At 37.2% G+C, this 22,825-nt stretch overlaps 1 protein-coding gene across 1 annotated transcript; it reads left to right on the top strand.

Annotated features, from left to right (window-relative positions):
* Positions 1–1,267: 1,267 nt before the first annotated feature.
* On the top strand, positions 1,268–22,537 carry dhx32b (DEAH (Asp-Glu-Ala-His) box polypeptide 32b). The gene is made up of 11 exons (XM_017475391.3): positions 1,268–1,716; positions 2,022–2,215; positions 3,281–3,659; positions 3,873–4,106; positions 4,226–4,319; positions 4,400–4,549; positions 6,658–6,849; positions 8,412–8,552; positions 10,250–10,440; positions 13,078–13,268; positions 21,849–22,537. The coding sequence occupies exons 1-11, from the start codon at positions 1,462–1,464 to the stop codon at positions 22,027–22,029; spliced, it is 2,202 nt and encodes a 733-aa protein (XP_017330880.1). The 5' UTR covers positions 1,268–1,461; the 3' UTR covers positions 22,030–22,537.
* Positions 22,538–22,825: the final 288 nt, after the last annotated feature.

Below are 22,825 nucleotides of genomic sequence, written 5' to 3'. Positions count from 1 at the left end.
GGTGTCCCTTTCTCAAGACTTCCAGTGATGTGGAAGTCGTCAATCCTGCAGGGATGACATATTTTTAGGCCACCCTGGAAGTTAGCATCACCCTGGTTCCCTTGAAAAAAGCCAATAGGATTTTTTCCATTGGCTTTTGGATCACAGTTAAACTCTGTGACCAACAAAAGGTTATGATTCTTACATGTTTCGTTCATTATGATAAGACTCACCAGATTTTGAGGCCTATACACTCGCCAGAAGTAAAAAGCTAAAGCTAGGCAATAAACGACCTACATGATGGTCACATGACTTCAGCGGCACCACTGCTACGCTTCCGACAACATTTCAATCTTTAAAAAACAATACAATTGGAAAATACTATAAATTTACAAATTTATAAGTTGGAACGTTTGAGTTGGAATAGTTTGCAAGAGCGCGAGTAGAAACACAACAAGGCTGTAGTAGATGAGATTTCCTGTTCGGTGTGATGACGTTTAATGTCCCCGACAACATCTGTAGTACCATTTGATAGTAAACATCTTTTGAAGACACATAAAAGTTTGTTTTTTTTAAAATCCTGAGTGGGGTATTACTGATGTATTTTATGGCGTAGTATAAAACATGAACATATCTTGAGCTTGTGTTAACCACAGACCTTATTTCAGGCATTTAACCAAAAACCCCATTGACTTCGGGACTATGGATGTCCAGTACACAGGACAATTAAGTCGAGATCATGAGAAAACAACTTTTTGTTATGTCGAGATCACGAGAAAATAACAGAAAACAAATTATAATGCACAGCCCCTTAGGGCTTCCGTAGCCATTGTAACGAGATAACTCTCTCTCTCTTTTATATATATATATATATATATATATATATATATATATATATATATATATATATATAATATATGTGTGTATATATATATATATATATATATATATATATATATATATATATATATATATATATATATATATTTGTATTTGTATGACAGAGAGAGAGAGAGAGAGAGAGACTGACTGACTCACTCTGAAGTCTATATTGAGATGTGTTTTTAGTATTTTAATTGTTGTCATGTTGGTCATGCCAAGCTGCGTGTTTGTTCAGCACGTTCTAGGAGTAGAAAAAAAAGCAGTTTTGAAAAAGTGACCCTGGAAACGAAGACATTAAGGATATTAAACCTCTTCGTAGCATCGCCATGTTTTTTTTTTTTTTTTTTTGGGGGGGGGGGGGGGGGGGGGGGAGCTAGAAGAGGATGGAGAGGTCACGTGACCAAGTCTTCACTTCATTCAGTGGACATCTGTTGAAGTGACGAGCTTTTCAGGTCGCGCGAGTTTTTGCCAAGTTATAGAACTATATATAATATATTTATTGATTTAGTTATCTGTAGTAAGTTATTATTTATCATTGTAAGTCATGGCTAGGCTATAGCTGGTCATTATTGTTGACCTTTTTTCGTCTCTTCAACCACAATGGCGCGTGGAGAAATTAAGGCGCTAGATATGGAGGGAACTGCGGACATGGCTGTAGATCAGGACTTGGGCTGTGATGATGTTCTCGAGTTCAACCAGTTCGACGGTCTTCCCTTTTCCTCACGGTATTATAACCTACTAAAGGAGAGGAAAGCTCTTCCAGTTTGGGGAGCTAAGTGCGAGTTCATGGACTACATCACCAACAGCCAGCTTGTTATTGTTAGTGGCACTGCGAAAACTGGACAAAGCACTCAGGTATGTTTTCCCCTTTATTTATTTATTAGATTATGTTTTTATATCTTAAAATTAACTTGTAGCCTACATCTACAACATGGTCTTAAGCATTTTCTGCATATTAATGAACTGATATTTCAAAGATCAGGGCCACACAGAACTATGAGCTCTCAGAAATATTTTTTACTTAAATCTGTTAAGACTAAAATGCACCACGTGACTCGTAGTCAGTAAATCAGAGCAAAAGCATATTCATGTGAGCTAAAGAATGTTTGCCAGTAAGCTGAGATTATGTGTGATGAAGTGTGTCCATGTCCCTGTTGCAGATCCCACAGTGGTGTGCAGAGTTCTGCCTGTCTGTGCAGTACAGGCACGGCATGGTGGTGTGCACTCAGATCCGCCGACAGAGCACAGTGGATCTCGCCCTGCGTGTGGCCGATGAAATGGATGTGAACATTGGCCATGAAGTAGGATACGTCATCCCTTTCCAAAACTGCTGCTCCACCGACACTGTGCTTAGGTACTTCACTTTTTTGGGGGGCTTTTGTCCCAAACATGCTTTTGGTCACTTTTTTTCAATACACTTCGCCCTGCATTTATTCAGCAGCGTCCCCTTCCCCCCTACACACGTCCTTTCATAGACGGCTGCCTTGCTAAGAAAAGATAACAAAAGGCCCACAGGCTTGATTTTGGGGTCCCCTTGAACAGCTGCCATGCCCCAATACAATCTACATGCTCCGTAGGTGCCTTTAGAGTAGCCATTAGTCAGTCTGGCGAACAAAGATCATGACTAGAACAGCTGAGAGGAGCGGACTTAATTACAACACTGACCTCAGTAATTATCTAAGTAAATTACCATCAGAGAATTCCCTGTCTGCCTTCATTAGGTTCATTTTAATGTCAAGTGCTTGGAGGGCTTTGCATTTGTTGCGTTTTTACTTTGCAGGGTTTTTTTTGTTTGTGTTATTTATAGATTAAGGTTTGCATAAAGTCACACACATGACCTCTGGTTTTTTGTTTTGTTTGAAAAAAAATAATTTTAATGATTAATTAAGGATATTTTGAAAATATGTAAAATTTTAATAATGAGTGTTGAAATAGGGGGGTGGGCCATGTTTGCCTCGCACCTCTGGGGTTGGGGGGTTGATTTCCACCTCCGTCCTGTGTGTGTGGAGTTTGCATGTTCTCCCCGTGCTTTGGGGGTTTCCTCCAGGTACTCCGGTTTCCCCCCACAGACCAAAGACATGCATTGTAGGCTGATTGGCATCCCTAAATTGTCCGTAGTGTGTGTGTGTGTGTGTGTGTGTGTGTGTGTATGAGATTGTGCCCTGCGATGGGTTGGCATCCTGTCCAGTGTGTCCCCCTGCCTAGTGCCCCTAGTTCCCTGGGATAAGCTCCAGCCTCCTTACGACCCTGTGTAGGATAAGAGGTACAGAAAATGGATGGATGGAGTATTGAAATAATGAAAAGACGACATATTAAATGGTACCACAGTGTGGATACACACCAATATATCATTTGCTGTTATAACATCAATAATAACCAGTATATTAATTGTATGTTAATGTAATGAATACCTTTTTAGGTACTGCACTGATCACATGCTGCTTAGTGAGATGATGTCCGACCCTCTGTTGGAGCAGTATGGTGTGGTGTTGATCGATCAGGCTCAGGAGCGCACGGTCAGCACAGACCTCCTACTCGGCCTGCTTAAAGATGTGCTGCTGGCGCGGCCTGAGCTGCGTCTGGTCATCCTCACTGCACCTCAATCCTCCGACAAGCTTCTACGCCACTACGGAAACGTGCCCCTGATCCAGCTTGAGGCAGAACGACCTTCTGAAATGGTGTATGGCACTGGGAGGGGAGGTGTCAAAGACTATTTGTATGCCTCTCTCCAGCTGGCTATGGAAATCCACCAGTCTCAAGAGCATGGAGATATTGTAGTGTTTCTGGCTACTGAACAAGTAAGATGAATGTTGGAAAAATTATTTAGAAGCTCAAGTATTGAGCATGTGTGTGTTTGTTTGAGCTTCATTTGAATGATGAGTGAAGAATGACAAAAATGAGTATAAGTGAGCAAGCAGAATGTGTGGTTTATAAGTTGTGCCTTGAGTGCAAACAGTCATATTGTCATGTCAGTCTCCTCAACCCATCATTCCTCCTTCTGTTTCTCAAAGGAGATTGAATGTGCTCGTGCCATCTTGCGGAGGGAAGGGGCTGGTGTAGCTTCATCACTAGGTGAGCTTATTCCCGTGTCAGTCTGTCCAGAGCAGGAGCACAGTCTGCCTGTACTTACAGAACCGGAGGGCAGGTGCAGGAGGGTCTTCCTCACGTGCGGTCCAACTGAAGACTTATTCTGGGCCATGCATAGCATTCGCTTTATCATTGATGCTGGAGTACAAAAGAGATATGTACGTAGTAATTTCACAATGAAATTATTGTTGACTTTTGTAATTATGATTGTACATTGATTTGGTTGATATGTGATTCATTTTTGATGTGCTAAGACACAGACATTTATATTTCACAGGTGTACAACCCTCGAATCAGAGCCAGCTCTATTGTTATTCAACCAATCAGCAAAAGCCAAGCTGAATGCCGCAAACAACTGATTGGTCCAACAGGTGAGTGAATAAAACAATTAAAAGTTGTGAACCTCAATTTAGCTCTTATTCTTGTGTAATATGAACGGTGTTGATTTTAGGGAAGTGTTTCTGTTTGTACCTGGAGAACACGTCCCTTCCCACTGAGAATGTGCCTCACATCCTGGAGTCAGACATCACTTCCACGGTGCTTTTCCTTAAGAGGATGGAAATCGCTGGGTTGGGTCACTGTGATTTCATTGATAGGCCAGGTGAGACACACTCTCAGCCACACACACTCATAAACACTGTACACCTGTAAGTAAGAAAGCCCATGATGCATCCGTAAATCAAGTAAATTCTTTCTACAGATGTTCCAACATCTGAAGTTTAGCTGAAGCATTTATGATTTTTGAAACTATTGCTATGGTGATGCAAGAGACACAAAAACGTAACTTTTTTGCTTTCCCGGCTCAACAGAAAACCCAGTTTACTGAAACAGAAAGGACGCGGGTTGTACAAGACACATTTTTAAGACACAATAAACTTTTTGTAGGTGATCTTTGACTTGACCTGTTAATTCACAAACCTCAAGCCAATGCAAAACCAAGAAGGCAAGATAGTGGACTCTTCAGTTGATATAAAATGGAGTAGCCACTAATTACTAAAGTCCCCACATTAAAGTGCCTTGATGCATTATTCGATAATTTCCACTGAAACGGGAATCAGGGCAGGAAATATTGAGTGACCCCTCCCCTTTTTTAAATAGCCAATAGCATTTAGCTTACCTCAACGCCCAGACTAAGTCATACTTGACAGTTAATACCTTGGCTTTTTATAATGTTGGGGGTGGGAGACTTCAGATTCTAGCTTTTGATTGGACAGAAAATCTGATGAGACGATGACGTGCAGAATGATGTCATCAAAAGTGTTGATCCATACTGGTTGTAGAGAAAGACTGTAAATTGAGTGAAACATTCTTGTAAATGTGAATTTTGTTACTGTTTTGGAGCACACTAGGTTATAGACAACCTTAAGGCTAACATATTCATACTAAAAGCCACAAAACTTCACTTTCGATTTCATGGGGACTTTAAGTAGCAGTTTCAGCAGGCTTTAGCCTTTACTGTTGCTTTGTATACATCTGTGGAAATTTTTTTTTACTTAAACATTCTCCCCAGGATCACACCAGCCATAACCAACATACTGTTGATGAGTAGCTTGACAGGATCATATGATCAGTTAGTCTACTATCATAAAAAAATCTATCTGTATCTACATGGGAGATATTGAAATAGATTAACTGTTCAAAAAGGTGGAATGTGCTTTTTTTTCTCTCTATAAAATAGTCATTTAGCATTGCTGAACCAGCAGAAAAGCTGTTGATGGTAAACATGCTGCATTTCACCATTTAATATTTTCTTTCAGCATGTCTACTTACTATCATAATTGTTTGTTTTTTTTTAAATATATTAAGTATTTTTTGTTCCTATTTGAGCAGACACATTGTTTTTATTTTTTGTAAGAATAGTACAATAATAACAATAACAATAATTTTTTTTACTGCAGTGATGCTCAGATCTACAAATGTCTACAAATAAGACAGTATATTAACAGTAAATATATCTTACTACAGTTTATTGACTGGGCATACACTTATGTTCATTTGTAACACGTGTATACAGTAAACCTTCTCACTCAGCTAGTTGCTTATAAATCCTAACATTTCTGCAGTAAATTATCGGTTCTACCAATACATGTTTTATTGAATATGCTGTTAGCATAAAGCTGTCCCATCCACTGATATACACTAAGGTTCTTGTAGTAAAATTCTGGGCATTTTCTTGCTGTTTACTCACTGAAAAAAAAAAGCTGCTTCTGTCCATCAGAGTTCAACAAGAATAAGCTGATTCCTTCCTTCAGCATGTGCTAGCTAGGGTCAGCCAGGTTTCTCTTGGCCCACAGATCGGGCATAGATGGCGCCGCTGCAGTACTGGGTTGCAAGCTGAACTAAGAGCACTCTCACTGGCCTCTTTGTTCCAGAGATGACCTGCTTCTGAATGCCTGGAGCTCTAGGAACATCCATACGCACATCATTAGCAGAAAGAGAGACAGCAGAAAGTCTGTTCAAATAGTATGTAGTAATGATGAACTGGAATATTAAGAGTTGTTTTAGTTAAAATTGAAACACTGAAGCTGCAGATAATTTACTGTATCTAATGCAAGGTCTCGTTCATTTTCATTCTCATACACAGAGCAAAAGATTTGCTCATTGAGTGGTTTTCTATAAAGAAGTAGCTGCCCTGTTCAAGGATTTGGCAGGATATAGGATAACTCTTCAGATATAATTTCTTATAGAACATTTTTGATCCACTTGCAGATCCTGAGGGCCTCATGCAGGCTTTAGAAGAACTGGACTACCTGGCGGCTCTGGATAACGATGGTAATCTGTCTGAGATTGGAATAATTATGTCTGAATTTCCTCTGGAGCCCCAGATGGCTAAAACTCTTCTGGCTTCCTGTGAATTTGACTGTGTGAGTGAGGTGCTCACAATTGCTGCCATGCTTACAGGTAATTTCATCTAATGTAGCGAGGCACAAAGATACCAGAAATGTTTCTTGTGTCTTTGTTTTCCACACCCCTTTTCTGGTTCTGCCCTGTCCACACGCTATACTTATTACCTGTATACTGCTACCTGTTTTTTTCATCATTAGTATCATTGTGTTTTATTAGACAACATACAGTAAAATCCTTTGTATATCTGTGAAGCATTTATCACAGTTGGGCTGCTTAAGACTGGAATGTAGCATAAATCAGATGCTAACTTGCCATATCTCATCAGTCCTTTGTCTCTGTAATGAACAGGGCATGGAAGATTCTATGTGCAGAAGGTTTATTATTAATAAAAATCCAATCCAAAATGAGAGTCGGAATGAGGCACAGAAATTCAAGAATAGTTCAGAAAAAGAGCAAGTTCAAAGAGTAGTCATAGAACAAGACAAAGGTTAACAACATTGAAATAGCAATAAAAGATTTAAGTTTCGCAGAGGTTGTCAAGGCTTCGCAATGGCTCAGAGTTTGAACTAGTTTTATATAGTCTGTAAACAGGAAGTGGAGCATGGTGAAGCAGGAGTGGTTAGTAGTCAGGGCCCACAGGGGGAAATCTGCTGGGTGTGCCAATCTGATATGTATTTTAAAACCACAGAAAATTTTATTGTAATTAACAAAGATAACAAATATTTGTATGCTACACATTTTGCTAAGTAAGGAATGAAACATCACCTGTGAAATGCGTGCTGTTATAGCAAAATTATCAATGACTGGATGCTCCCAAAATGTTTTATTCTCCTTTGTGTGGCTTATTGTTTTAATAAAATGGCCACAAAAATAACATAAAATCAATGAATAATTCAATTTATTATTAATGATATCCAAAGTAAACAATTATTTTGCCACACAATAAGCTTTGGTTACATTACAGACAATGGTTAGGGAATTCTATGGACAGAACAATGCATCCATCCATTTTCTGTGCCGCTTATCCTAAACAGGGTCATAGGGAACCTGGAGCCTATTCCAGGGAACTAGGGGCACAAGGCAGGGAACACCTTGGACAGGGTGACCACCCATCACAAGGCACAATCGCACACACACACCCATTCACACACTATGGACAATTTACACATGCCATTCAGCCTTTAATGCATGTCTTTGGACTGGGGGAGGAAACCGGAATACCCGGAGGAAACCCCCAAAGCACAGGGAGAACATGCAAACTCCACATGCACAGGGCGGAGGCAGAAATCGAACGCCCAACCCCGGAGGTGCAAGGCAAATGTGCTAACCTCTAAGCCACAATACTTTATTAATTTCACATCTTTTTTAAAAAAACAGACAAACATCATTTTTTTTTAAAATTATTATGACCTAGGAGTGAGTACGAGTGTAGATGTCCGTGTGATCTGACCTCTGTTGTAGATTATTGCTATGACTTGTGGAACTCAATAAAGTCTAAAGTACATCAGTATGCTTCCAACTCAGATGGTTTACATAGTGCTAATACTGAAGATGTATTGACGCACAGATGATTGTCGTGATAATGATTACTAAGTGATATTATGTGTCTGTCTCAGCTCCAAGTTGTTTCCTGGTCCCTCCTGTGGAGTTCAAACAGCAGGCCTTAAAGTGCCATCAGAGGTTCCATCACACAGTAGGAGACCACTTCACCCTAGTCAATGTGTACAATGCCTACAAACACAGCCAGCACAGCTCAAGTAAGTCATGGCTCAAAACCGCAATGCAAATATGATAATATAGTTATCATGTATTCAAACCTTCAGACTAAATCAGGTAGTAGAGACACAAATAGCATTTTGTTCATGACATGATCTTGAGCTATTTCAATCAGAAAATTTGAAAAAACCAAACAAACAAAAACAGGTCTAGTCATGTTAACATCGTTTTTGTAAGAAATAATACACTCCAGACCGTGCGGTTATACATGCATGTTACCACCCTGAAGTGGATTATTTTCATAAAACAGCATCGTCTGGAGTGTGTTATTCCACTTATAACATAGCAATTTGCCAACAATTACCTCTTTTTTACCAGAGGCCAAGAAATGGAATTTACATGCTACACTGTTATATTATTTGTTACAAGTCTTTAAAAGTTAAGGATATCATATTTGTTATTGTGCGCAGACTGTTTATCAGTCTGTAGGGGCTTTTTCTCTTACTGGAACTTTTTGTCTTTGTAATTTTGTTGGTTAGTTCAGCTTACACTCCAAGTTGTTTTCACATTGTGGACAACTTTTGTGGGAAACACTGTTGTCTCATTTGTTTTATGGAGACTTTGGGTGTGTGTCTGTGTGTTTGGGGGATTGTGAGAGTAAACAAAACATGCCAATGCTTTGAAGGATGTGAATTGGAACAGAGTAATGTTATTCAATTGCGAATCTCTTTTTAGAGGATTTAAACCTAATGTGGTGAACAAATTATATTATAGAATTTAGGCAATTTTATTGGGGTTATCTCATACAGTGTGGCAAGTAACAATCTGGAAAGACCTTTGTAATATCACAGTCTAAAACTGGATTTAAAGAGAAGTAAATCAGTAAATGAATCACATGTAAATGAATCACATGAATATGAATTACATGAATATGAATTACATGAATATGAATTACATGAATATGAATCACATGCAAATGAATCACATGAAAATTAATAAATAAATTGAAAGGAAATTTTTTTTTAAAAAATTAATGGAATTTCCGACTGTTTTGGTTGTGCTTGTGCTCAGCATTGAATTTATTCATCACGCAGTTAATGGCTCAAATGAAAGTAGCCACTCAGGGTTTAAGGGTTTGATAAATGTTTTTCATAAATGTTTCTTTTTTTTACCTAGCCTACTAAGATTAAATGTTATGATTTTATTGTGGCAGTTGTATACAGTGTTTTGTGCATGAATGGTCATGTGACATGCGTATTCGGTCGTGTAGTGTGGACAGAGATTGTTTCTGAAACAAAGCGGAAACGCCAGTGTAGACGAGGTTCGTTTTCATTTTAAAACAAAAACGCATGTAAACAGAGCCACAGAGTCACGATACTCTACACACAGAAACCCAACAGTGTCCTGACTAATCTTATAACAGACTTTCAGCGATTAAAAAAAAATAATAATAAATTATACTGATTGAAGATGACCAATAAGTCAGTTTCCATTCTGCCGGCAGAATAACAGTCAGAGAAACCACAAAGCGTAAACTTTGCAAAGCTCCATGACTCTTACAAAGCCCTGACAGTCGACACGCCTCATAAATGTTAAATAAATGTCTCCCAACCAAAAACATCAACACTTCCAAGGTTGTATCTTTTTTCTTTGTTAAACGCGTAAGCAAATACAGAGCAGTATCCTCGTGATTCACTGGTGAATAATTTTGGACTAACCTGTTTGATTTGTCCCTCAGATTGCAGCATCGAGCGCTGGTGTGACGAGCATTTCCTGAGTTTAAGTGCCCTTCAGATGGCCGATGCAGTTCGAGCAGAGCTCACTGAGATCCTGAAACGTTTAGAGCTGCCAGTGTCATGTTCAGCCTTTGGCTCAAAGACAAACACACTGAACATCAAACTGGCTCTGTTGGCTGGCTTCTTCATGCAGGTACAGCCTTCACAATCAGCCTGGCTCTGATTAGATCCAGTACCAGCTTCTCTAACTTTAACCTTTTCTGCTGTTTAAAGATATAACAGGGTCTTTTGACTGTTCATCGAGGTGTTTTTTTTATGCTTATGTGCATAAAGATAATAGTTATACAGCTGACATGAATCTTCTAGGAATTTTCTAGCTGATGAAAAAAGTGGTATAGAATGTTAATCAAGCATGATGTGAGATTCTGGAAAACAAGATAAGGATACAATTACTAAGAAGCACAGTGAAATTTTGAAAAATGATCACTTCCAAAAGTACTTAGACATAGGAAAAGTACTTACATTTTTATAGATTTTTTTTCCATTTTTAATTAAAATACTTACTCTAAAAAAAAAATTGGTGAAGTATTTTAACTTGAATTTAAACGTTATTGTTGTTGTTATTGGTATACACTGATCAGACATAACATTAAAACCACTGACCAGTGATGTGAGTAACATCTCATTACAATGGCATCTGTCAAGGGGTGGGATTTATTATGCAGCAAGTGAACAGGTCTCGAAGTTGATGTGTTGGAAACAGGAAAATTTGGCAAGCATTAGCATCTGTGCGACTTTGACAAGGGCCAAATTGTGAAGGCTAAATGACTGGGTCAGGGCATCTCCAAAACGGCAGGTTTTGTGGGGTGTGGACACAGTGTGATGCTCTGGGCAATGTTCTGCTGGGAAATCTTGGGTCCTGGCATTCATGTGGATGTTACTTTGACACATACCACATACATAAACATTGTTGCAGACCAAGTACACCCCTTCATGGCAACGATATTCACTAATGGCATGGCCTCTTTCAGCAGGATAATGCTCCCTGCCACATGCAAAAAAAAAATTCACTTTGAGGAATTGTTTGAGGAACATGACAAATGCTGACTGACTTGGCCTCCAAATTCACCCGATCTCAATCTAATCAAACATCTGTGGGATGTGCTGGACAAACAAGTCTGACCTTACAGGACTTAAAGGACTATTATGCAAAACTCACTTTTAAATGGTGTTTGAACATAAATGTGTGTCGGCAAAGTGTGTACTCACCCACCCTAGAATGGTAAAAATCCACCCTGGAAGGGGAAAACTCCCCCCAGTCCTTTTTTATATTCCCAATAAATCATAAACAGTGTCTCAAAATGAGCTGTTTTCATTTTCGCCCTAACGTGATGTCACATTGGACGGATCCCCGCCCTATTAGCATAGATCCTCCCCTGTGTGAGCTGCACACAGTCCAACGTGTTTTCCGTGCTGGAGCAGCTACAGTGATGAGCAGAATGTGTAAGCTTTGTAAGTGTTCTGTTGTTGTAAGAGTGAAAATAAGAGTCTTCATGTCCTCTGGGCATCAGAGCCACTAAAGACGCAGTGGAGAAGTTTTATTTTATAAAAAATAAAGGAAATTAAAAAAAATACCTTAAATCATTTTACACCAAACTGCTTTGGGAACGAGGGTCAATACAAAGCAGGATTTTTTAAAAACTTGATTCTCAATCATGGATCAGTACCAACTGTTCATGATTGAGCTTCATATCCAGAAGACGTAAATATCATATTTTATATTTTGTGAATGTTTTCAAATCGCCTTTCCGAATGTGCTTGTTAGCAGATTCCATGACTAATGCGGCTAAAGTTACTATTGTCTCTGATTATATTCACCAGAGCTATGTCTGCATTTTTATTTTTAACCCGAAAACGCTTACTGGCTGTATAATTCATAACCGCACCTTTTATTATGCACAATAAAGTAAGATGATTGTTTTTTTGAAAGCTGTGTACATTTCGAGCAAATCATTTTAGTATATGAAGCACGAGCTGTAAAGGCACATTCGCTGTAGTATTTAAAGCAGGAGCTGTAAAGGCAGAGCCCTCTTCCGGAAAGGGGGCGGGGAGCAGCAGCTCATTTGCATTTAAAGAAACACACGAAAACGGTGTGTTTTTGCTTCCACCCAAATGGGGCCTTTTCAGCATGGTGTAATAAATGATCCGTGGAGTATTTTGAGCTGAAACGTCAGCCACATTTTGGGAACACCTGAGACTTATATTACACCTCGTAAAAAGGCTCAAAATAGGTCTCCTTTAAAGGACCTGCCACTAATGTCTTGGTGCCAGACACCACGGCACACCTTCAGAGATCTTGTGGAGTTCATACCTCGTCAAGTCAGGGCTGTTTTGGCAGCACAAGGGGGACCTACACAATATTAGGCAGGTGGGTTTAATGTTGTGGCTGATCGGTGTATATTAGTATATACTACTTATACAGTATGATATATTTAATCACAAATGTTGCTTTTAAAATGAAAACACAAAGTGAATTCACATCTGCCTGTTATTTAATTAATTAATTTCAGCTGCAATAATTCTTGTCTACACTTTATCACAGGGCATTGTTACATTTAACCAAGCCACATGCTTGCCCTTGATGCTGAGCTTTTCCTTCTAAATAAACCTGTAACTTTTTTTTTCAAATCCCAGACTAATATATGAAAATTTAAGTTAGCAAATCAGTATTTGATTTTGTGTACCAGTATGACTTTCTGGTCAAAAGGTTCTTACCCACAGCTGAATGATTATATTTTACACTTATCCTCTGTACTGTCTGATATCTCAGGTGGCCAGGGACATTGATGGGACAGGGAATTACTTCATTCTTACCCACAAGCATGTTGCTCAGATCCATCCTCTCTCTGTCTATGGAGCTGAGTCGCCCAAGCAGAACCTTCCTGAGTGGGTTTTGTATCATGAGCACACACTGTCTGAGAATAACTGCATCAGAACCGTCACCCAGATTTCAACACATGAGTAAGTGCAGCTGTATTCCTGTTTGCATCTATTGGATCAGTTGTTAGAAATATAATCAATATTTTTTTTTACATGTGGTGTTACTTGCTTCATTCCTAGACAGTACTTGCAACAATCAAATTGTTTCCATATGCCCACTTTTCACAGCTTTTTATAGCTTTGTGGCTTTGACAACTGAATTAATATTTAATTTCTTAAGCAAGTACTACATTCTCTGCATCAGAGAACCGAACTCAATGTATTATTTGAGCATTCTTGCCGTCTGTAGCTAGAAATATTGCAGTGGGGTTAGGAAAGGTACCCAACTGCAACAGCAACAAACAGCATAGTGGAAGCCACCTTATTTACACAAAAGATGCATAGTGAGGGAAGCTTATATTTAGAGAGGTAAAGATTCTGTCTGTTAGAAAAGTTGCATCAAAAGGGTCTAAAATGAAAACTGATTATCTATTAGTGTCTAGTTTCTAGTGTAGCAAAAATAAAATTGGAGTTTTGTTGTTAGTCTTCTTTCTTTTTGAAAACTTACATTTCCATCAGTAATACTCAAGGCTTGAAAGTGCGACCTTTTTGGTCGCAATTTTGGCATACATACATACATACATACATACATATTTATTTATCTATCTATCTATCTATCTATCTATCTATCTATCTATTTATTTATGGGAGTGCACATAATTATTGTGGTGTGACCTGTTTTCATTTCTCTATAAAACGTTCGCTGATTACTGCACAGTATGTGCCTGCTGTGAGCTGATACAGTGACCGGTCCTATCCAGCATTACATAACCAATTAAACAACATCTTTACATTCTTAACTTTAATGCAGATTTTAGATTGGTTAATATTAGCTGTCAATCACTCCCTTTATCATGTAACAGAGAGCTAACTATCATGCAAAATGTAAAGAGCTGATGAGAGAAGATGAAAAGAACACAGAGATATCTTTTGTAAGCCCCCTGACGTTACAGATAATGTATTTCCTGGAGTTGGCGATAGCAATTATATGGTGAATGTGGCTCCACTAGGGCTGCACAATTAATCGAATATCAATCGTGATTGCGATTTTGAATGCGCACGATTACATAAACATGATCGACTGCGATACTGACGTTTAAAGTTTGTCCTCCACTCATAGAAAACTCTGCTGCATATCAAATCAAGTGCTTCCTAAACTTACAGCCAATCATCATAGAGTGGCTCAGAGATGAGGTCATTTTGTATGCCAAAACACGGAAACGAGTTAGCATTTTAGACCTTCCGGTTCCACCCCAAAGTCAATGGGTTTTTTGAATGGGTTTTTTTAATGGGTTTTTGGTTAAAAGCCTGAAATAAGGTCTGTGGTGAACACAAGCTTAAAATATTTTCACGTTTTATTCTACGACATAAAATATGCCAGTAAAACCTCACTCATGATTTTTTAGAGCTTTTACATGTATTGAAAAGGCGGTTGCTAAGGGTCACGTAATGAGGGTTTAGGATGGATACAAGTGCAGATAAGAGCTTTATTGAAGAGAGGCATACAAATCCAAAACGTTGAACAATAGCGTGGTCAAAAACAAGCAAAAGGTCAGGCGATTGGCAAATGGGCATAAACAAGGCTAAACAAGAATCAAACAACGAGGTCGAAACAACTATGAACAAACGCTTAGTACACGGAAAACTCACTCAATACTTTGCATCGAACAATGAGACACGAGGGGTTAAAATGACTAACGTAATTAAGTGTGAACACAAAACAGTTGAGACTAATGATGGTGCATAAGGGAACAACCAGTGACAATACAGGGGCGGAGACAGGACAGAAATCATAATAAATGCACATGTAGAAAGTAAACAAAGTCCGTGTCACTAAAAGAGCAGGCTGCGAGCTCCAGCGTTTGCGCGAGGGGAAATCATGACACTGACATGTTGCTAAATGGGACTACAGACGTTGTCGGGGACATTAAACGTCATCACGCCGAACAGGAAAACATTTGTATTATTTCTGTTAGTTTTATTTCTGCCGATTGTATTTAGGCTTCAGACTTCATAAAAGTTGTGTTCATTTGTGAAAATTATCTTTATGGAAAAAACGTGTTAGTATTGTAAACTTTTGTTGAGCATAGAGCTTTTTTTTTTTTGCAATAATCCAAAAGCCTGTATGAAAATCCTATTGGGTTTTTGTCGAGGGAACCGGCGTGATGGTAACTTCTGGGTTTCGGTACAAAATGACGTCGTCCCTGCGTCACTCTATTGGGTGATTTGGCTGCGTCTCCCCTCCTGTAAACATTGTTATTGCCTTTTCTGCATACGCCTGAAATTGTTTTCATTTGGTTGCATATTGTTCTATTTTATTGCATATTTTCATTTTCTTGATGGTATTTTTATTTTTACTTATCCTATATTTTGGGTACAATTTTATTTATATTTTGCTTCTACGAGATGATGAACTTTAAGGACCAGTCTAATTTGATGCAAAGATTTGTATATTAGCTGGAATGTAGCACAACATGGAGGTGAAAGAAGCGGTCTGTTTATTTAAATTAGGGCTGCAACTAACGATTATTTTCATAATCGATTAGTTGGCCGATTGTTTTATTAATTATTTTTTTTCAATTAATCTATTGATCAGTTGGGGCGTGGCAAACTTTTTTTTCTTTGTTTATTTAAAATAAAATCCACAAACTGAGTGTTGCAAATATAAATTCAGACTCAAACTTTACACAACTGTTTGTCCAAAACAGAAAAAAACCCAGCACACACACAAGAATATATTATTAATAGACAGATAGATAGATAGATAGATAGATAGATAGATAGATAGATAGAATAATTTTTATGGATGCACAAAAAGCACAGAATTAAACTCCAGTCTTAAATTAATAATAAAAACTCACTTTCACTGCACCTTGTGGTTTCTGTTACTCGCTGCCTTTAGACATATTTTACTTTTGATCATAGTGTTTTTTAGTTAGACATTTACGGCTGCAACTAACAATTATAATCGATTAGTTGGCCGATTATTTTATATATACAGTCTTATATAATTAGCCAAACAGTTGTGTAAAGTTTTAGTTTGAAATATATATAATTCAAACTAAAACTTTACACAGCTGTTTGTCTAATTATATAAGACTGTATATTTTTAATTATATATAATTATATATATATATATATATATATATATATATATATATATATATATATATATATAAACATATATATATATATATATGTGTGTGTGTGTGTGTGTATGTATATGTGTGTATATATATATATATATATATATATATATATATATATATATATATATATATATATATATATATATATATATATATATAGTATTTATGCATTACTTTTTATGGATGCACAAAAAGCACTGAATGAAACCTTGTGGTTTCTGTTACTCAATGCCTTTAGACATATTATTTTACTTGTTTACTTTTGATCATAATGCTTTAATTAGATATTACAGATCTTACTCGCGCTCCCACTCTGTATCAGCGCGTCTACACCGAGCATGAAGAGCAACGCGGCCTCGTTACTAACACATCACTTCTGTTATAATAAACAACAGAATTTACACAGCGTCTGAGGAGCAACGCGGCCTCGTTACTAATAGATCACTTCCGTTATAATAAACAACAGAATTCACACAGCGCATGAGGAGCAACGTGGCCTCATTACTAATAGATCACTTCTGTTATAATAAAGAACATAAGTTACACTGATACAGCATATAATGTCAATAAACTTAAATTAAACTAAACCTTTTAAGCAACTCGTGACAGCATCACTGTCATGCTCGTGCTACACAAACTCCACTTTATAAAGTTTATAAATCTTCTCCGCAGTTTTTAATCTAAAATGCCCAACTGCCTTAGAGGACCGGGAGGTCGCACATTTTCTTCCTCTGTCACTTAATGATTTCGCCTCCGTCTGATGGTCATTGAGAGAAAAGAAATTCATGTACGGTGACTCTGGGTATTAGGCTAAAGCTAGCGCCGTCGCATTACATGCGTATGACGTCATTTAGGAAGTGGCTTATACTTCCGGTTAGTAAAAAAAACGCTAGTGTTCCATTTTAGATCATATTACCTTTCTAAAATCCACACACTAGATGATAGTGCAGAGTGAAATTGTATATTACTTCATTTGGGACACAACTTTAGTATTTACTCTCCGAAGCGTGTTTTTGGAACAGAAGTAACGTAATTAGTAAATCTCCCCCGTTTCGCACGCAGACCAACTAATCGATAATGAGATTCATTGACAACAATTTTCATAATCGATTATTATCCATTTTATCGATTTGTTGTTGCAGCTTTAATTTAAATGTGAAAGTGCAATAAAAATATGTTGTCCCTAATATCAATTAATAATCGTGATAAATAAATGTGATCTCAATATTGATCAAAATAATCAATGATTATCATTTTGGCCACAATAGTGCAGCCCTAGGATCGACCAGCGGAAACGAAAGCTTAAGTTTCGGAGAGAGAGAGTAGCTGAAAAACTTCGAGTGGCTCCGCTATGAAAATGGCTCAATGCGCTGTGATCACTGTAAAGCCTTTGGGACAGAGGTTGCAGGTAATGCTGCGATCGCCAGTGAATCCACACATATTAAGTGCGAGTGGTGGTGTTGTGTAGGTACTCCTAAATTTTTGCCAGTGCTCGTAACTTTTTAAAGTTGGTTGTACCAGTGCTACCTAGTAAAAAAGCTAATTTCGAGCCCTGAATACTGTTTAAGTGAATTAATTTTTTATATATATAAAATCTAGAGAAATTTGTGTTGAATTAATGAAGAAAGAACAGTTTTCAGTAGAGATGCACCAATACTAAATTTCTCAGCCGATACGATAACCTATTCAGCGTTATATCTGCCATTACCAATAACTGATTATTCAGAGTGATATCGGCTGATACCGATAGTTCTGCCCTTTATACCTTCTTTTAAATTAATAATAATTAATTCCACAGTTCTGAAAAAATGTGAATAAAGTTTTTATTTCATCAAGTTGTTTCACAATAACTGGTCTCATAAACAGAAAACACATTACTCTAATTAACATGAACACAATTCTGAAGATTAAAGTAAGATTTCTTAACTTATTGCATGTTATTAATTCATATTAACATTGACTGAATTCTAAAAAAAACCTCCTGTTAGTCTCACATTCACTCACCATTAACAAAAGCATTTCTACTTCATCACTGAACATCAAACTGGCAATATATAATATCAACTTTTTATATATTAACATTAACTGGATATGAAATACACTGTTCTACAAATATATTTTTCTGTGCTCTCTCTCTCTCTCTCTCTCTCTCTCTCTCTCTCTCTCTCTCTCTCATATATATATATATATATATATATATATATATATATATATATATATATATATACACACACTTTTTTGTGAACTCATCTTCAGTGAAATATTTCAGTGGTACTGGAAATTTGATTCAGCGCAGCAAAAAAAAATTAGACACGACGCCGAAACTCTCGCTTCACTGCTGCAGCGTCTGGTGTAAAATTTTAGAGATTAGAGTTTACAAATTGCAGTTTTATCTTCATTCCACGCAAGAGACATCATCTTTACACACAGCATGAAATCAATGTGATTTCCCACCCTCTTTTGATTGACAGGATATAATCGGCCCTGATAATTTTTCCATAGCGTGATAATAACCTGATAATTTTTTCATAACATGAAAAATAGCCTTCTAGATAATCAGTAGATAGATAATCGGTATCAGCCGATACAGCGGTGCATCTCTAGTTTTCAGGTAGTTGCATCATTGGGCAATAGTGGTATCATTGCATTTACCAAAGGTTTAGATGGACAACAGAGATGAATGTTAAAATCCGGAAGAATCAGCAATCTGTCATAGCAAGACACTAAATCGGAGAGGAACTGAGAAAATTGATGAATGAAGTCCTTGTGAAATTTGGGGGGGGGGCCTGAAAAGTCTCAGTCACAAATTTAAGAAAATCTAATGACTGTGAAATAAGTCATTTAAGGTAAAAGACTTGTTAGAAAGCGAACTAAGGCCAATTTAATTTCCAAAGGCTCCGTATTTTTTTATGTACTTAAAGTACATAAATGAGACGGTGAGATGAAGACCAGATTGCTGGAAAGAAATTAGATTCTGGGGAGACAGCTGATATCCTCTTGAAACAATTATGGGGAGATCCTCAGTGAACGTACAGTGGACGACGTCTAATTCCCAAGGCTGCACACTGCTTGTAGATTCCAGCTGGGAGATGAGAAGAAACCTTCAAACGATGTTAGAGCAGAGATGAATATTTGAGCACCATGTCCAGAATATTATAAGAGCATAAGCCTGTAATCGACCAGCAGATATTTGTCTGCCAGTGGGGAAAGTCGATGATAGAACTCCAAAAAACCACAGCGAATAACAAAAAAAAAGCACTAATCATCCTTACAAGCTCATCTAAAAGGTGTAAGCCAGCAATGCATGAGAAAGTGTTGAATTCCTCACAAGAGTGATGGCTATTGTACCATTTAAAGTAGCAAGGGCTTGCTAGGCCAGGAAACATTTTAAATTGCACCAAGAAATCAGTAAACCAGTCCAGAGTGCCCAAAAAACACATAAAGAAAAATGCAAACATGCCTAAATGGTTTCACGGGAGGTCGTTCCAAGAAAAAAATGTAAAATCCAGAAAATGTTTTCTACAGGCTACAGATGGCAGGAATGCTCAAATAATACATTGTTAGGTTTTCTAACGCAGTACGTGCTTAACCCTTGTGCGCCCTTATGGACATTTTTGTCTTTTTCTTTTTTTTTCTTTACTATCATTTTGTCTGTGTTAATGCAAACAGCATACATTTAGCAAAAGGTGTGTATTTTTATTAGAATTTTAATATTTCACCCTCATTTGCTTTCATAAAGGTATTTTAACCTAGGCACACAAAATAGTTACACTCGGGACCTTAAGGACAAAAATGTCCCCATTGAAACCCATTCAAACTGCAGTATTTAATACCATGACGTTTCAAAACATTACATTTTTTTTTATATATATATATATATATATATATATATATATATATATATATGTGTGTGTGTGTGTGTGTGTGTGTGTGTGTGTGTGTGTGTGTGTGTGTGTGTGTGTATATATATATATATATATATATATATATATATATATATATATATATATATTTACTGAAATGTGTACTATTTTCTCAGGTTTAGTCTCTGGGGAAAATACATGCTTTTCCTTTTTTCTGATTCTCCTGTAATATATAGCGCTGCAGACCAACTGAATAAATGATCATTGTGTGGGTGTGTTTATATGGGTATCAGAGATGTGGTTTGTGCGTGTGTGTGTGTGTGTCTGTGTGCGAACAGTTTGAAAGAAAGAAATGATATTGCATTGGAAATCACAAATCCCACCCCATGTATATGAATCAAAGAAGGTTAGCGAGCTTTGAAGATCTTTGCCTTATGTAAAGAAACCAGTGTTTAAAGGGTTAAAATTCTGAAACTGAATGAATGTTTGATAATTATGATCAGAACTGATGCTGGTTTAAAAAAAAAAAAAAAAAAGGACAATGAAAGTGGGGGGAAAAAAAAAATATATATATATATATATATATATATATATATATATATATATATATATATATATATATATATATATATATATATTTTTATTACAGTTTTTGGACATGGACATTTTTATCCTCTATGGACCTATGTGCAACTTTTTTTTAATTCAGTTTTCAAAGCTATAAAAGCTGAAAAGGTGGGCATGTGGAACAATTTTGATTGTTGCAAGTGTGTTCATAATCTCCTTAAGGCAGAGCGTCTCAACCTTTTGTAAGTAACCCCCCCCCCCCCCCAAGCCTCCCCTATCATGTGGCACGATTCCCCCCCTCCCCCAAATATTGGAGTAGACCAGGTATAACGATTATCTATTCTATATAAAATCTGTCTATATATAACCTAATCTATAATCTGTTTTTGATAGATGGATAGATTTATTTTGTGTTTTTGTACTTTTTTAAATTACTTTTCATAACTTTCATGATTTTTTTAAAATAACTTTTCCGACTTTTATGAAACTATATAACGGACAGATATGGAAGCTGAATGATCAAAAATGTTTCTGAACAGTAGAACTACTTTGAACAAGAGAACTAGGCTGTAATAACGTGAACCATTTTACACGTAAAACATGTTGTATTACATTCGTCTTGCATTCTAAAAACATTCGCATAAGAATTATGTAAATTGGGACGGAGCACGCGTCTCGTTATCCATGACATTCACTCAGCCACTCACTGAACAGAGTAGACGCAGAGAGAGGTGTGAGCACAGCGGGAAAACAAGACCTCGCGCTTGCAGGACAGTACTGGCCACATTTGGAATGTTGCTAAGATTTGTTCAAAAATACTCTAGATTTGTCATTGTCATTTTGGGGTCTGAAAAGTTGCAAGGGGTTTTTCATTTATGCACATTCTATTTGAAAAGCAATAAAATACACTGAACCACTGCCTTAAGAGTTTCGATTTCTGGGAGTTTTTTTTACACTTCTGTGTGTTCTTGTATCACGACCAGGCTCATCCAGATGACTCCTCAGTATTTCTTCTACAACCTGCCTTCTAGTGAGAGTAAAGACATACTGCAGTATGTTATAAAGCATGGCTCAGCAGCACCGGGTCAGGACAAGAGCAAAGCACCGACCCTCAACAACATCGCCAGTGAAGAACATTCCTATGAACGCTGTGTCATACAGTAACCATGGTATATCACACCATAGCCTCAAAAAAAACATGAAAATGAACATGTAAAAAAATTAAGTGTTTAATCACTTGTGTAGCGATGCAGAACAGTGTACGGCTGTACTGAACGTGGTTTGAAGCTATAATATATGGACCTCTAGAAATAGCATCTTAGTTTAATGTAATGCTGAGGGATAAGTATAAGAAATATGTATTTGAATACTGCTGTGCAGTAACTGCAGCCATTGAGCTGTAGGTCAAAATTAGTGACTGGACTGAGTTGTTGTTCACTAGTTAGCTAGGTAGCTACTAGTTAGCATTTGTGTACTCTTTTTGCATAAAAACTACAATGTTTCTGTCAACAGTATTACTGTAGATGCAGGGTTCCTTGTTGATGACTCTAAAAATGTAGGTTTAATTAGGTGTGTCATATGTTCTGTCAATGCGTTTATGTATTTATCTGCTCGGCTAATACGTTTGTTTAATTGCACTATAATAATAAACCAGTTATTGTTGTTATTGTTATTATTTTGTCTTCTGGGAAACATGTAAATATCTTCTGTGGCTTCTGAAGGGCAGTACTAAATCAAAAATATAAAGATCTTTAAACAAAATAATAATTTACACTGATCATCCTGTTCAAAAGTTTACACCCCTCTGGCTCTTAATGTATCGTGTTGCCTTCTTGAGCATCAGTGAATGTTTGCACCTTTTGTAATAGTTGTGTGCGAGTCCCTCAGGTCAGTGTGAAAAGATGGATCTGAACATCACTGTTGGGAAGGGGTCAAATATGCAGAAGATGCTGGAAAAGTG

This window comes from Ictalurus punctatus, chromosome 9 (genome assembly GCF_001660625.3).
Source record: "Ictalurus punctatus breed USDA103 chromosome 9, Coco_2.0, whole genome shotgun sequence".
Taxonomy (NCBI): domain Eukaryota; kingdom Metazoa; phylum Chordata; class Actinopteri; order Siluriformes; family Ictaluridae; genus Ictalurus; species Ictalurus punctatus.
Note: the sequence above shows the minus strand (reverse complement) of the source record. Positions and strands in the feature narration are given on the sequence as shown.